Raw genomic sequence first — 14,738 nt, forward strand, 5'->3', positions numbered from 1 at the left:
CCCACCCGCCTTCCCCCCGCCACCCATCCACAGCAGTTCAAGCATTTCCACTCTAAACAAACCAAATTTACCGGTTGCCGCGTTTTCAATTGGAATGCAATCTCCAGCATTAACCTTTGCTTTCGACGCTGCATTTAAAACACAGAGAAAGGTGCTCAACCGTTTATTAGGGGGAGAGTTTGAAGAAGTGTACGTAGAGGGGAGCAGAGAGAGAAAGCAAATGCTGAACAAATATTTTTGAGCCAGAGCCGCGATCGGAGTGGAAATCACAACCCATTTCAGAAGGTGGGTTAGGACCAGTTACCACTTCCTACTTCTCTAAGCCCCACTTTTTTTCCCCTTCCCTTCCCTTCCCTTCCCTTCCCTTCCCTTCCCTTCCCTTCCCTTCCCTTCCCTTCCCTTCCCTTCCCTTCCCTTCCCTTCCCTTCCCTTCCCTTCCCTTCCCTTCCCTTCCCTTCCCTTCCCTTCCCTTCCCTTCCCTTCCCTTCCCTTCCCTTCCCTTCCCTTCCCTTCCCTTCCCTTCCCTTCCCTTCCCTTCCCTTCCCTTCCCTTCCCTTCCCTTCCCTTCCCTTCCCTTCCCTCTTCTCCTGCCTAAACCATCTGAATTCAATAGCTGGTGACACTTTAAATTAAGACTTCCGGCCTACACTCGAGCCCTGATTTAATGAGACAGTTGTTGTATGTCATCTAATAAATACCAATTGTGCATTAGGACTTATTTGCCAAGCAGGAGCGGTGATGTGACAAGCACAACTCACTGCAGCCTGCTTTTTTTCTCAGCCAATATGGTGCTTGTAATCATTTAGCATTTGTTTAATACATGGTGGAGCATATTCCTCCCTAGCAGAGCTCCACCACCAAGTGGTTGCCCTTCATGTCATATAAATCAGAAGGAAAATGACGAGTGTACTCCAGTGTAGGGAAGAAAGTGTGTATTATGAGTAAGGAAGAAGTAAATGCTGAGTATTTCTGCAGTACCTGTGCAAGGCAAATTTCTAGAAGGCATTAATAATTCCCATTCCTCCATTTTCCCTGCTGCATCTTAGGCCATTTAGATTTTGCGAGCTGGAGCAGGGTTGGTTCCTACTCTCTTTTGACTTTGTATTGGAATACAGACAGGAATATGAAGACTTTACCCTGTTTCTTTTTTTTTTTTTCCTTCTTTTTTCTTCTTTTTTTTCCCCCACATTTGCTATCTTGGAGTGGGAGTAGAAAGAGAGCCAGGTTTGGTGGGAGATAGCCATAGATAAGCCATTTTGGGGTACTAGGATTTTATTTCTGTTGTACAATAGTACCTGTTCCTTGACCGTAGCACTTCCACACCTCTGCAACACAAATATTTAGCAGTAAGAATGGCTTCAGTTACACATCACCAAATCCCATGTCTTCATGATGCTCACCCTACAGCTGAATGGATAACTGAGGCCAGCAGGGACAAGGAGGCAGATGGGGACGTCTTGGGAAGAGCAGAATGGTTCCGTTTCATTCAGCACTCTCTGGAGAATTTCTTTTGCTTTTGTAAGCAAAGAGACAGAACTGTTCTAAAGGGATATTTTATTTTAAACGTGTTTTTGCTACAAATTGCAAGGTTTTACCTTATTTTCATCTTTTTGAAATCGAAAAGCTTGTATTTGCTCTCACATCCATTGCCCACTCCCTTTCCATTTCCATTTATGCTGTTTGAAAGTCACTCTTTCATCTAAAAGAAAAGATTGTGTGTCTTTTTTTTTCCCATAACATTTTTCACCACCTCTCAACCCTCCGCAGACCCCTCACAAAGGGACGTGTAGCATAATGCAGGAGCCCAGCAGTGTGTTCATCTCTGCGGGCGGCGCGTTGGAATGTGATCAGAGCCCAGCATGGAAACTCAACATTTTCTATTCTTAGCTCCTTCTCCCCATGCCTCTCTACATATCACCTTTATTTGTGGGAACAGGAAGCTGTTCTCACCTTTCTAAGGCTGTCTTATACCTGCTAGACCTATAGGGACACCCAACAGCATCTGATGGCACCGATGTTTTGAGGTTCCTTGGGCTTGGTGATCTTAGTGGTCTCTCCCAACCTTAATGATTCTACCGTGCTGTGATTCTCTTGTTCTTTGTACAAGAGGAGAGGTAAGGCTGTCTGGAATGAAGAGCTTGGATTTGGGAGGATGAAATTCTCCCACCCCCAAAAACTTTGGTGCAGTAGTGAGTTATGAGCCTTTATTGGGCTCATTTTTCCATTTGTAAGGTGGCAACACTGCTCTGCCTTGTGCCTGTGACAAATACAGCCAAGTTGGAGGGTACAGAGGTTCCAGAAAGGCTTGAAGGAAGAGGGATGGTGCAGAAATAAGGCACATCTCTGCTTTCCTCCCGGGTGTGACTCTGGCTAGCCCATACCATGTCCTTCTGGGACAAGGTCAGGATGCTCAGCTCTCAGTGGGATTCAGGGGGCTCATAGCCTGGGCTCTCTAATTCATCATAGAATCATAATATGAGTTGGAAGGGACCCTCAAGGCCATCTGGCCCAACACCCTTGCAGTGAATAGGGTCACCTACAGCTCAACCAGGCGTTCAGAGCCTCTCCAGCCTGACCTTGGGTGTCTGCATGGATGGGGCACCACCACCTCTCTGTGCAGCCTCTGCTGGTGGCTATTTCAGAGGGATTCACCCTGCCAGGCCTTTCTGCATGGAGAAGGATGTTTTCCCTCCACATCACGACCAGAGAACAGTAGGTCGCGCAGTATCTTTACGACCCAAACACACCCACAGAACTCAGTCACCAGCTGACACGTACATCAGCTCCAGCTTTGTGCTTTCTAAGCCAATCCCAGAGTTTGGCAAGGATGGGAAGGCACAGGGCACGCAGTTATTCTAAGGCTCCTACCCACACACACCAACCCAAACCACCGGTGCCATCAGCGCCGCCGGCCTTAACGCACGGTGAGATATGGCAGCTTGTTTGCACGGCTGTTAACCAGCCTCTCCCATCCCCTTCTTGTCACTGCCCAGTCCCTGCCACAGCCAATCTGCGTCCTAATCTCCATCAATTAACGAGAAACACTTTCACCCCCTCACCCCCCCATCACCTCCCATCCAGGCACCCACCCCGAAGCCTTGGATAAAGAGAGAAGAGCCCCCTAGCCTTGGCCCTCTCCCCCTTTACTTCCCACTAACTCAGCGCAACCAATTAGGCATCTGACACCCGTACTGGCTGACAAATTGTTTCTGTCATCTGCTTTCTGTCTTTCATTAAACGCAAGGCGGAGGGGGGAATCGGGAAGGGAGGGGGGGGGGGGGCTGGGAGATGTGATCTCCCATGCTTAGCGAGGCCAGATACATTAATTACAAAACGGCCATTTGCAGCATGAAAATGCATTAATTAAATTTATGCAATCATTATCTTTAAATAGTCATATCTTTAAAATAATCAGCCCTTCCTGAGTCTTCCCTCTCCTCCGCTAAGTATCTCTAATCCCTTTTCCACCATTTATCTCTGGATCAGCAGCGCCTCGTGTGCTTTTAAACTTCTGCGTGCAGGAGATGCCTTAAAAACTCTGCTGGAGCAGTGCGAGGTGTGATCCCCCCATCTCCCCTACTTGGCTGTGCAGCAAGGGGCACAACTCAGCAATTTTGGCCGTTTTCTTGTTCTTCCAAAGGAGGTATTCCCATAAAAGCCAGCTCAATCTGGAGTTGTGGGGTTGAGGTACAAAGGGCCTTGGGTTGGTACGGCGAGCTGCGCTGTGTTTTGTGTGATCCTTCAGTTAATATGTGATTGTTCTCTTTTGGTTGAGGTCTAGTATTAATGAGGTGTTGACCCTTCCCATTGGCGTAGGCATGGTTTGGCCAGCAGTCCAATGGTGTATCCCTATTGTTTGGGTTTCTGCTCTTTGCATTGGCTAATCAGACAAACTGATCAAGTTTTGTGCAGGCTCCGAGCGCAGAAATGCCAAAGCACCAGGGGAAGGGGTAATCCCATCCCCTGCTTAAGTAAGCACCTCTCACACTGTGGGGAAACTCCGGCCCAAAAAGCTTTGAGAGAGCTGGAGGACTCCAAGAGGGATATTTATCTCAACTCAAATCCTTCAGGGCTTTCTTATCGCTTCTGGTTAAAGATTTTGTTCTGCTCTTTGTGCATCTGCATCGTTTTTAATAAATCCTACATGGTATTTTTTTTTCCCCCTATCTGCAATGCCTGGTGGGCTGATGTCCAATTAGACAGCAGCCCATGTGGTGCTGTTTGCATCCAAACCTCACGTTGTGTTCATCAAGTCATTAGTTCAGGATTAAGGCCAGGTAGAATGTAGGGGGATTTCTCTGCAATGAGCTCAGGAACAGAAGCACAAGGAAGTCCCTTTGACACCCCAGCCATCCCCAAACCCTCCAAAAAGGGTGTTAGGAAACCATAAGTTGTTTGGATCCAGCCTGAAGGCGATCAACTTAATGTAAAAGTGGTTATAAATAATGAGTGCAAAGGGCTCCATTTTTCCTGGGCCATCCCTGAAGATGGACATTCACGGAGAGAAAGGAGAAGATTTACTATGGAAATAAGCAGGGTAGAGGTTGTTGAGGTAGGATGCCGTGGTGGGAAGGGTAATCCTGTATTTAAGGTGCCATTCTTAGCAAGATGCTTGCTTTACTCTCTTGTTTTTTCCTCCCATTTATTTGCAATAATGCCTCCAGTGGACCCCAGGCCTGGATGGACATAACCCCATTGCCCAGAGCTCAGATCCTACAAGGGTTCTGAGGCTCACGTTTGGCAAAAACAAGGAGCTGCCTGCCTTTAGAAATACCACACTGCTCCCTAGCAGCAGAGAGAAGCCCAAGGGGAGAGCACACGTGTAGGGCTGCAAAAGGCATTTCCTTGGATTCAGGAGCTGTCATTGAGAATTCATCCCTGCAGTCCTGGGCAGGATCGGGGTCTGGGTTGCTCATTCATTGGGGTGAGCTGAAAAGAGAAACTGGGGGAGAACTGGGGAGCAAACAAACAAGCAAAAGAGGAGCTGAGCATAGGAAACAATTCTGATTGTTCCTTTCTCTCATTCTTCTGCCAGCTCAAGTTATTAAGTGTTCCGTGCAAGCCTAGCTAGCACTGCACTTGCTGAACTTATCAGGGTTATTTCATCTCCCCATGACCTCTCCGTATTTACGATGGGAACCCTGGAGGCATTGGCTTTGCTTAACTGGTGTATCTTACACTGCAGTTAAGCTGGACCTTAACTGATTACAGCCCTCGATTGATCAGAGAAAGAGGGAGGGGAAGAGAAAGAGGAGTCCTAGAACAGATACGCAGGACTATCAGTGCACCAAGCAGCTTCGCCCGAGGCTGGGATATGCCACTCGGGGGATTCTTTGTAGTGCAGCTCCTTTCACATTTATAGAGGCTCCCCTCCACTCTCCAAAAAGAGAGAGAAAAGCAGGCGAGGGGGAGGCATGGAGCGAGCTCAAAGGATCTCAGGAAATCTTGTTTCGAAGCAGTAAGGCAGCACCCGCACTCCATTACCAGTGTCCGCGGGGGGTTGTGATAGTGAGTGAGCACAGGCTGGCTTAGCAAAGGGGAAATAAATATATAAAAGGAGGGAGAGGGGTGGGAGGGGAGGAGGGAAAAAGGAGACCTTTCTGCGAGTTTGGGGCCGTCTTTGTTAGTCTCTGCTGGTGCGGGGATGCTGAAGGGCGTTCGGGGAGAAATGGCTGAAGTTGTGCTGGGTGTTTCTTGGTGTCTGGTGTGTGTTCTTGGTGTATATTCTTGCCGTCAGCATGGCTCAGCCTACCCAGAAATGAACGAAGAGGTGCCCGTTAAAAAACACTGGGGATCACCAGCCCAACCCATTTCCAAAGCTGAACCTAACCTGAGTCCCTCTCAAGGCTTGGAAATGTTTAGGAATCCCTATTTGCCATTGCCGTGCCTTTCTGTTCTCTCAGCTTCGATGACTTCGGGAGTTCTAAAATGCCACAAGCAAGATTCGTCTTCCTGCAATTAATGGCCAGAGATACTCCATATCCCAACAAAGCAATTTCCCCATGGAGGCTTTAGTCCCCAGTGTGTTCACTTGGCCTTCACATATTAGGGGGGTAAAACAGCATCAGGATAAGGTCTGCATAGGTAGCATCAGGTGAATAGAGATGTCAATGGTTAGTAAAGAACAAAGCCCATTTTCAGGGGGAAATGCTCAGCAATGCACAAAAATCAGCCCTTTCAACAGTTCCAACATGGTGAGGCATGGCTGGCTTGAGTCTCACCCAATTATGGGACGGGTTAGTCTTGATTTTGCTCATTAATGAGGCTGATGTCCGTAGAATTGGGATTCCCCTACACCTCAAACAGCTCTCACCAGCACAGTAGGTCTGTTTGTTTCCTCTGGTTATCCAGACTGTTAGAAGCTTTAGCACCTGCTTTTCATGTAGGTGACAGTAGAGTTTGGCTCCCGAGCACCAAGAGCAGTGGCTTCTGTCTCTGGATCAAGCAGTTTTTGATGTGATTCCCATTCAGCAATGCCTCCCCTCTTCCCTCCAAATTATACTTCTGCTACAAAACTCCTCATAGCCACTGTTGGATGTATAACCCCGTGGTGCTTCTGGTTTCCTTACAGTATTCCCACTGCAAGAAGAGCTCATTTCTCTTACCCAGACCATCCAGCCTTAAGCAATTTCTCTTACCGTTAGAGCTAAGACCTTCCCATTCTTTTGTATAGCTTAGAAACTTTTCTGTAGACCTTCTCCATAATTTGTACATCTCTACAGAAGCAGGGTGCCCAAAACAAGATGCAGTTCTCCAGGTGGAACCTCACCATAGCCTTGAACAATCAGGTAATAACTCCCCACCGCCTTTTTTTTCCCCCTAATCCTCCCCTTGTGCAGCCTGCGTTGGCCTGCTTTGCTGCAGCTCACCATTGCATCCCCAGCTCCATCTCACCACCAGCATCTCCCCAAGCCCCCTCCATCCTCATCAGTCAAGTGAACAGGGTCGTCTTAGGACGTGATGCTCATCTCCATTTCACCCGCTGTCTCCTAGACTACGCTGAAACATCCTTCAGGTGTTTTAAGTCACTGAAAGGCATTGATGATATTTCTGGTTTTACTGTTCGCTGGCAACCATTGCTGATGGCTTTGAAGGGATCCGGCACGCTCTGTCCCATGCTTAGCAGGAAGGATCCAGGAACACTGTCTTCTGTTCTGGCTCTGCTTCTGACTCACGTGGCCTTGGGAAAGTCTCAAGTTTCACTTGTCCCCATACACTTTCCACTGGAGTGGAAGAGGTTATGAAACTGGAACATCATTGCCCTGGAGCAATCCTTTGCCAATTAGTGGTGAATGCTTTTTTGGGGGATATGGCCTTTTTATCTGCAGCCATTCAATGTAAATACACTGGTAGTGTTGGTTAGCAAACATTTGCACTACTCCTCAGTCACTTTGTAGGAAACATGAGCACTCCTTCAATCGATAGCCTAACAATTAATTCCTACAGCAAAATAAATGCTCCACTTAAATTGAGGGCTAAACTCCCATTTACCTCACCGGAGTGGCCTTTTGCTTTTCGGATGCCATTTGAAAGACATCAGTGTGGTGGTGATGGGTTCATGGTTGGACTAGATGATCTTAGTGGTCTTTCCAACCTTCCAACGATCCTATGATTCTATGAAGTTCAACTCCTGGGCTCTAAAATTTCCTAGGAATTGCCATTAGCCTGAACAGATCAGATTTTTTTTAGGTGCAAATGGTATGAAATTTCTTGGCTTGAATGCAAAACCACATGTGGATGGAACACTTACTGGATTGGTTTGGCATGTTGAGGTACAGCTCAGCTGGGTCCAGTGGTTTAGAAAATATTCAAAATTAATTACTTGGCTTTGTGAGAGCAGTGTTAGTGATTGCTACATAAGTCATTTTAGGCCTACCTAGGGGCACATTTGCATATATTTATCCTCCTTTCAAGTGAAGATCTTTGGGGAGCTATTTATCTCCTCCCAACTCTTCCTTCAACTCTCAGCAGTCCTACGGTCACCTCTTCGTTTTGTTCCCATTTAATGTATGTGTAGGATAATCAACTCTCCCTCTTCCCACAAAGTGAGAATGAATCCACAGAGATCAAAAAGCATCAGTGTGAGGGAAAGGTTGCCTTCTGCAAAGAGGGAAGGAAAAGATTAGCTGAAAAGGCTGCCAGGGAAAGGTGGAAAAGTTAAAGCTGGGTCCCCACCAAGAACAGCATTGGAGGACGGAGCATCACCTGCCCAAAGCAGATGGATCAGCTGCAAATGGCAGAGACCAACCCAATGGTGGAGACCTCATAGGGGAACTCACAGCAGACCAGCTGTCTGCTCCCTGTAGGCAGGAAAGCCAAGAGACCCACAGCCTTGCCCAGCATGACTGCCAGATATTCAGAAACTCATTTCCCACTGACTGGTGTAAGCCTTGACACCACAGAGCCTGCAAGCGCATTCTTCGCAGCAGAAGTTCGTGGAGCTTTTGTCTGATCAGTATTAAATATTCAAACCAGTCGTGCTTCCAGCCTTCCCCAAAATTGAGGTTTTCTACCCATCCCTAGGCAAACAGCACCACAGCACCACTCACTGCCGTGAGCCTCTGCTTTTCCCTCTTCAGTCTGCATTCCCCTGGGACCATCCGGCAGCTCCTTTGGAGTTAACACCCTTCAGCTAGTTGCAGATGATTACGTCTTCCCTTTATTCACAACTTAGCCAGACTCAGCAGTTTCTAAATGCAGCATTTTTTCTGAGGCAGCCTCTGATTTCGGATGCTTTACGCTCTGTCAGGTCGGATGCCCAAAAACAGAGACGAGCAGCGCTGGGAGCCACTCTGGAAAACGGTGTTCTCAGGCTCTCCCCTCCACATCGTTTTGGGATTTTGGGATGTAAAATCTCCTCAAAACACCTCTGCATTCCCTGGTTTGTCCCATGTCCCGGCCAGGTCTACAGGGCAAGGGTTTGTCCTCAAACTTCCCCATTGTCCCTTCCCTGACGTGCGCGTGCCCTTCTCCATCAGAGCAGTATCTCTATCCTATCGTTGTTTGCCCCTTGAGCCCCTCCCAGCCCCCCAACACACACAACCACCCCCCAACCTCCAACCCTAAAATCTGAAGGCCTGATTGCACAGATGGAAGGCCTTAATTGCGCTTCCCTTCCCAAAGCCGCATTCGTTTATCATAAAGGGTGCACATTTCCCCTGCTACAGTTTCCACGGCCAGAGGCCCTGAGGGCCAGCTCAGAAATGGAGGGAATTAATTACATTTTTTTAACTCCCCTTCTTTTAAAGTATGGGAGAGAGTGATGAAACGTCCCGGAGGGGGGGGGGGGGGGGGGGCTGGGGAACAGGGGGAGATGAGGGTGGGGAGGGCGGCAGCAGCAGGAGGCTGGCTCTTTCATCCAGGAGGGTCTTTGTGCTGTAACCTTGGGCTCCCCAACACACCGAGACCCCCTACCACTTTTCCCCTATGACAAATGACCTCCGGAAAGGGTAGGAGCGAGGCCGAAGGTTCCTAGCACCGGGGCTGTTATTGACTTAGCCTAAAGTGCAGGCCCATGCAATGCCTGTGACTGATTTGGGACAGCAGCAGAGGTAAAGGAGATGGGGAAGGGGAGAGAGGCAGCCGACGAGAGGGAGGGGAAAGGGAAGGCTGTCAGTCACCATGATGGACAGGGAGCAGATTTCCCTCCAGATAAAACCTTACAGATGTGAAGTGGGTATTGATTTTTAGTTAGTGATGATAATGCACCAAGAAGTAATAAATTATAAGAAAGCAAGGTCAGAAAGAAAAGGGGAGAAGGACGTGGCATTCTTGAGGAGGGGATTTCTCCAGATGCCCCCGCACCTTCCTAAGTTCAAAAGTTGCCTGGAAAATGAGTTTATTCAGCTGAAGTCAGATAGTCAGATAGTGCTGGCCGAGGGTTATCCATGCTGGGGGGCTGCAGAGCAGGGATGGAGCAGAAATCTCACCATTGCTCTTGTTATACACAACACCTTCGTGTCCTGGGGTGGGTGGATTGGATGCAAACAGGGTCCTGGTGGGGCTCAGTCCCAAACTGCTCACAGCATGCCTGGAAAAGGCATAAAGGCAGATGTTCCCATGGTCGGATGTGCTTTGGGGGCAGCTCACCATCCTGGTGTAATATTGGCATCCTTATGTCTCGCTACGCATTTCCAGAGGGAAATTCTGACCGTCTTTTCTCTCAGAAAGGGGTCTCAGGGTGGGAAGAATGGTCCTTCAGAAGTGTCACTCTCTCTGTAGGTGGATTCTGGAGGATTAGCATAGACCACAAACAGCATTGCATGGCTCAGGTTAGCTGAGTCCCGGCTTAAGTGACTCTCACGAGCCCTTTGGAGTCAGTCGCAGAGCCAGGATTAGACATCAGCCCCGATTCTGACTGATTAAAGCCAATTACTGTCTTTAGTAGGATTTCTGCAAGTGTCTTCTCCCATCTCAGCTCCTGTGAGTGTGAAGAGTGTGAGTCTGGGTTTCATTTACCAACACAGCTTTACATCCCCCTTTCTTTTTAAAAGGGCCTTAGCGGAAGTGTTAATATGACTTCTGCTTGCTTCAAGACCCTTTTATTTTTCCTGAGTAATATAAAGCAGCTGACTCTTTTTGGGGAGGTGGCCAGGAGGGAGAGCACCAGCAAACCCTCCGATCTCTGAGTAGTTCCAGTTGCACGTTGTTTTCTGGCACACGATTTCTTCCTGCACCTGCGGAGGTTTGCGGCGCATGCAGCAAATCTGTAGCCCTACAACTCGGCAAGGGAGCAGCAAAACAGCCCTGATTGGTGCTGCCTGAGCTGGAGCTTGCCAAAAATAGCACAGAATCCACATATCTGTTTGCAGGGAGGGTGTTTATTGTTTTAAACCTCTGATTCGGGTCTCAGATGAAAGGCAGGCAGTAGGGTTTTGTGGCTGGTGTAGATGTGAGCATCCCGGATGCCCATTGGGGCAGGCTGTGACACCTCCAGCCATGGTGCTTGGAGGGATATCTGCAGGGACTGAGGGGCAGAGGAGGGGGATTTGTGGCTGAACCAAATCAAAGTTCGTGACCCAGCTTTAGTGGAAGGTTGCAGACAACTTTGCAGCTGGAAAACCAACGTTGGGGCAGCTCTCCCATGATTTCCCCATCGCATAAGCACTGAGGTAGAGAGGTCTTCATTACATCCACCCCGTCTTGCATATTTAAATGCAGCTTCCTCTCTTCATCCCCCTGCTGTCGTGGGGCAGGGGGGGTCCAAGTGGTTGTGGGTAAAAAACTTCATCTCAAGGCTTCATTGAGGTGATGTGCCTGGAGGGCTGGGGGGGATTTAGGCTCCGATGGATGAAACAGATCCATTGCTTTTTAACTAGTGTGGACCAGCAGCAAGCCTAAGCTCGGTGCAGGCTTGAAAACTCAAAGGAGGGCAGGGTAAATGAGCTCCGTGCTGCTCGTCCAAAGCTCGCTCCTCCATCCCTGCCCCAGTGCTCAGAGTTAGACTGATTTTCCAGGCTTTTTAACTCCTCCTCCGCAGGGGCCCAACCAGCCCTGCTCCCAAATTCCCCCCCCCCCAGACAAATCTGGGAAGGATCTCATGCCGGCAGAGTCGGGAGGTGGGATCCCATCAAGGCAAAGCGGCTTTGCAAGGCTCCGGGGCCCTTCCGGGGGGAGGAGAAGCTTTAGAAAGCAAAGGGCAGTGCATCCCCTAAGCCCCAGTCCAGCAGGAAGGTGAGGGAGGAGGGGACAGAGACGAGGAGGAAGGGGGACCCGGCGCTCTATACAACAACTCTTGTGTCCTTCCAGAGAATGGATGCTCCTCACAATAGCTCACCAGGCCACTGGCGGGGGATAAAGGGCTCATTTTACCATTTGCCAGGCTCCAAATATTTCCAATTTGCCACTTTAATTGATGTCAATAAGGTTATGCTAAAGTCGGGGATTTGCAGCCATCCCAGCGCTGCCGTGGCCCCCCGAGGTGATGGGTTGTCCCCTCACCTCCCCCAGCACGAATTCAGCAGCGCCGGTCCAGCAAACTCCTCACACCCTTAACCGGGCACCCAGGGGTCACTTTGCTGATTGCAGGAGGCAATTGCATTAAGGCAGTATATTGGGATGGAGGCCTGTAGGCAGTGGTTTGCCCCACGCTCACCCACAGGAACAAATCTGGCATTTTGGTGGAAGGAAAAAAAAAAAAAAACCCAACCACAAAAACAGCGTAAATTCATCTGTTTCAGGTCTCAAAGCAGGAAGATAGCTTGTGTGCAAATTGAATTACGTTGTAAAACCAAGCACTGTGCTGCACTGACCTGCCATCTTTGAACCCACGGACATTTCAGGGTGAAGAGAACTTTGACATTCCTGTCCCTAAAGCAGAATCTGCATCAAAACCAGAAAGGTTTGGGGACCTCCGCTGGGCACCCCCATGCAGACTTCTAATGGCAGTAGCTGCTGTCAGAGTCCCTTTAGGAAGCTGCGGGTCTTGACTTGTGCATCCCTTGTGCTTTCCTTGGTTTATTCCCTTCTCTGGTGTTCAATGACACTGTTGGCAGGGCAGCAAAGAGCAACCGAAGGCTGAGTGTGCCAGGAAGGAACCTCTCCATTATCCCCTAGGAAGGTCTCTCAAATAAACTTTATGGGCATCCAACGTTTGCCTGGGCTGCACTGGGTGAAGATGAATGGGTTTGGGCAGCGTATAAAATAACTAGTATAGTTAAGGCATGTAAATAACAAAACCTCTTCTTATAAAGATACATATTTTTATTAAAACATCAAAAAAGAGGGCAACAAAAACATGAAACTAGTGGGTTGGATGTGTATGAAGGACATGGTTTAGTGGGCACGGGTGATGGGATGATGGTTGGACGCGGTGAACTCTGCGGTCTTTTCCAACCTTGATGATTTTATGGTTCTGTGAAATAAAGCCTTAGGCACAGGGGAGCCAAAAGTGAGGTCTGTTTTTACCAGGTGGAACCAGCCTTCATTCTCCATCCTGGCCAAACCTATATTGGTAGAGCACCACTCTATGTAGGCTGTCTCTCCCTCCTACCCCTGCTGACACATTGCCTCCTGTGCTTCCCCAGGTGATGAGCATCCTGAGCAACCCCAGCGGGGTTCCTCCACAGCCCCAGGCTGACTTCTCCATCTCTCCTCTTCACGGTGGCCTGGACACCACCAACTCCATCTCTGCCAGCTGCAGCCAGCGGAGTGACTCCATCAAGTCCGTGGACAGCCTCCCGACCTCGCAGTCCTACTGTCCTCCCACCTACAGCACCACCAGTTACAGCGTGGACCCGGTGGCCGGCTACCAGTATGGGCAGTATGGACAAAGTAAGTGCTGGGTGGCCCCTGCGCTTACAGGGAACAGGAGAGCAGAGGGAGGGATCTAAGAATGTGTGGGTATTGTCATGGAAGGGATTGGGATGGAATTGGGAAGAAGTCTGTCCTCTTAGAGATAAAAATGCAACCCGATAGATGGAGATTGCTCCGTATAGAGATTGCTCCCATCGTCCTTGCAGTCCAATTCAAAAGTCCCAAATAACATACTTTAGGTAAAACGTTTCTGCTAGGAAATAAAAAGAAGAACTTAGAGTCATAGAATGGCTTGGATTGGCAGGGACCTGAAAGATCATCCAGTTCCAACCCTTTCCTTCCTCCTCTCCAGTTTTTACTTCTCCAAAAGCCCGACAGCATGTTCACCCTGCTCAGCCAAGGGGATTTTAATACCATCCCTCAGTGATGCAGAACTATGTATGTTTCTCCTTCCCCTGCCCTGTGTAGGGTGAGGGATGGTTCCACACTCAGCTTTCCCCTACAAAAGCCATAAGACCAATGTCTGCCAACCAACCAGGCTGCGTTCCTACTATAGCCAAAGTGAGGCTGGAATTGCAATCCTCAACCCACAGCTCAGACCTGGAAGGCACCGCGACCCAGGGAAGGTCTGTTTCTCCTCCAGAAACCCTGCCAAAGGGCTCACCTGCTGGTGTTAAACTAATAATGAGTGTGGTGTTGTGAGAGGGTGATCTGCAGAGGGTTAAAGGTGCATCCTCTTCCTCCGGGAGCGCTCCTGCTTGCCCACAGCTTGTCCTCAGTGACCTTTCCTTCCATTTGGCTGTGGCTTTTTATTCCCCTCTCCGTCACAGCCCTTTAATGTCTTTAACTTCTCCAGCTAAATGAGAACCGGCTGTGGCGGCAGACGGGATCAATAGCAGCTTCCCCCCACCCCTCCTTTTTTTGTTTTTCGGGAGTTTGATCTGTGACCCCTTGACCTTCCCCTCGCTTCTGGATGTGAGGCTGGACACACGTGCTATTGATAAAAATCTTAAACAAATTCCAATACCATGTATTTCCAATAAAGATACCCCTAGGCAAGACGTTAGTCACACCCATGTGTGTAAAAAATAAAATAAGGGGGACAAGCTACGTTTCTGAAGGGAGAGTGACCAGCAAAGGAGAGGGAAAGAGAAAGAAGGGTTTGTCTTGGTTTGCTGGAGGAATTTCCACTTGGGCCTCTCCTTGAAGAGCTGCCCACCCAGCCCTATCTATGCTGTTTTACTGCCCTTCCTGATTTCTTTCCCTCTTTTCTGTTGGACGTCCATTCAGTTGAGGAGCCACAGGGCTCAGTCTGGAGCAGGAATGTTTTCCCATTCAAGCTGCCAGCAGCAAGTCTTGCACGGTTGGTAGAGTTACCCAAGATATATCCAGCTGTGGCCATTCTAAGGTGGGATCCACATCACACAGCAAACTCTCCACATCTGCACATGCATGTGTGGGTATTTGGATGTCCAGCTAAATAG

The 14,738-nt window shown here is 48.9% G+C and overlaps 1 protein-coding gene across 5 annotated transcripts in view; it reads left to right on the top strand.

Moving 5' to 3' along the window:
• Positions 1-14,738, top strand: part of PAX7 (paired box 7) — an 89,147-nt gene that overhangs the window by 69,534 nt on the left and 4,875 nt on the right. For 4 of the 5 annotated variants that reach the window (XM_015296830.4, XM_015296832.4, XM_015296831.4 and 1 more), the window contains exon 9: positions 13,026-13,272. In XM_015296830.4, coding sequence (XP_015152316.1) covers positions 13,026-13,272 — 247 coding nt within the window. 5 annotated transcript variants of the gene reach the window in all.

Source organism: Gallus gallus, chromosome 21 (genome assembly GCF_016699485.2).
Source record: "Gallus gallus isolate bGalGal1 chromosome 21, bGalGal1.mat.broiler.GRCg7b, whole genome shotgun sequence".
NCBI classification, from domain to species: Eukaryota; Metazoa; Chordata; class Aves; order Galliformes; family Phasianidae; genus Gallus; species Gallus gallus.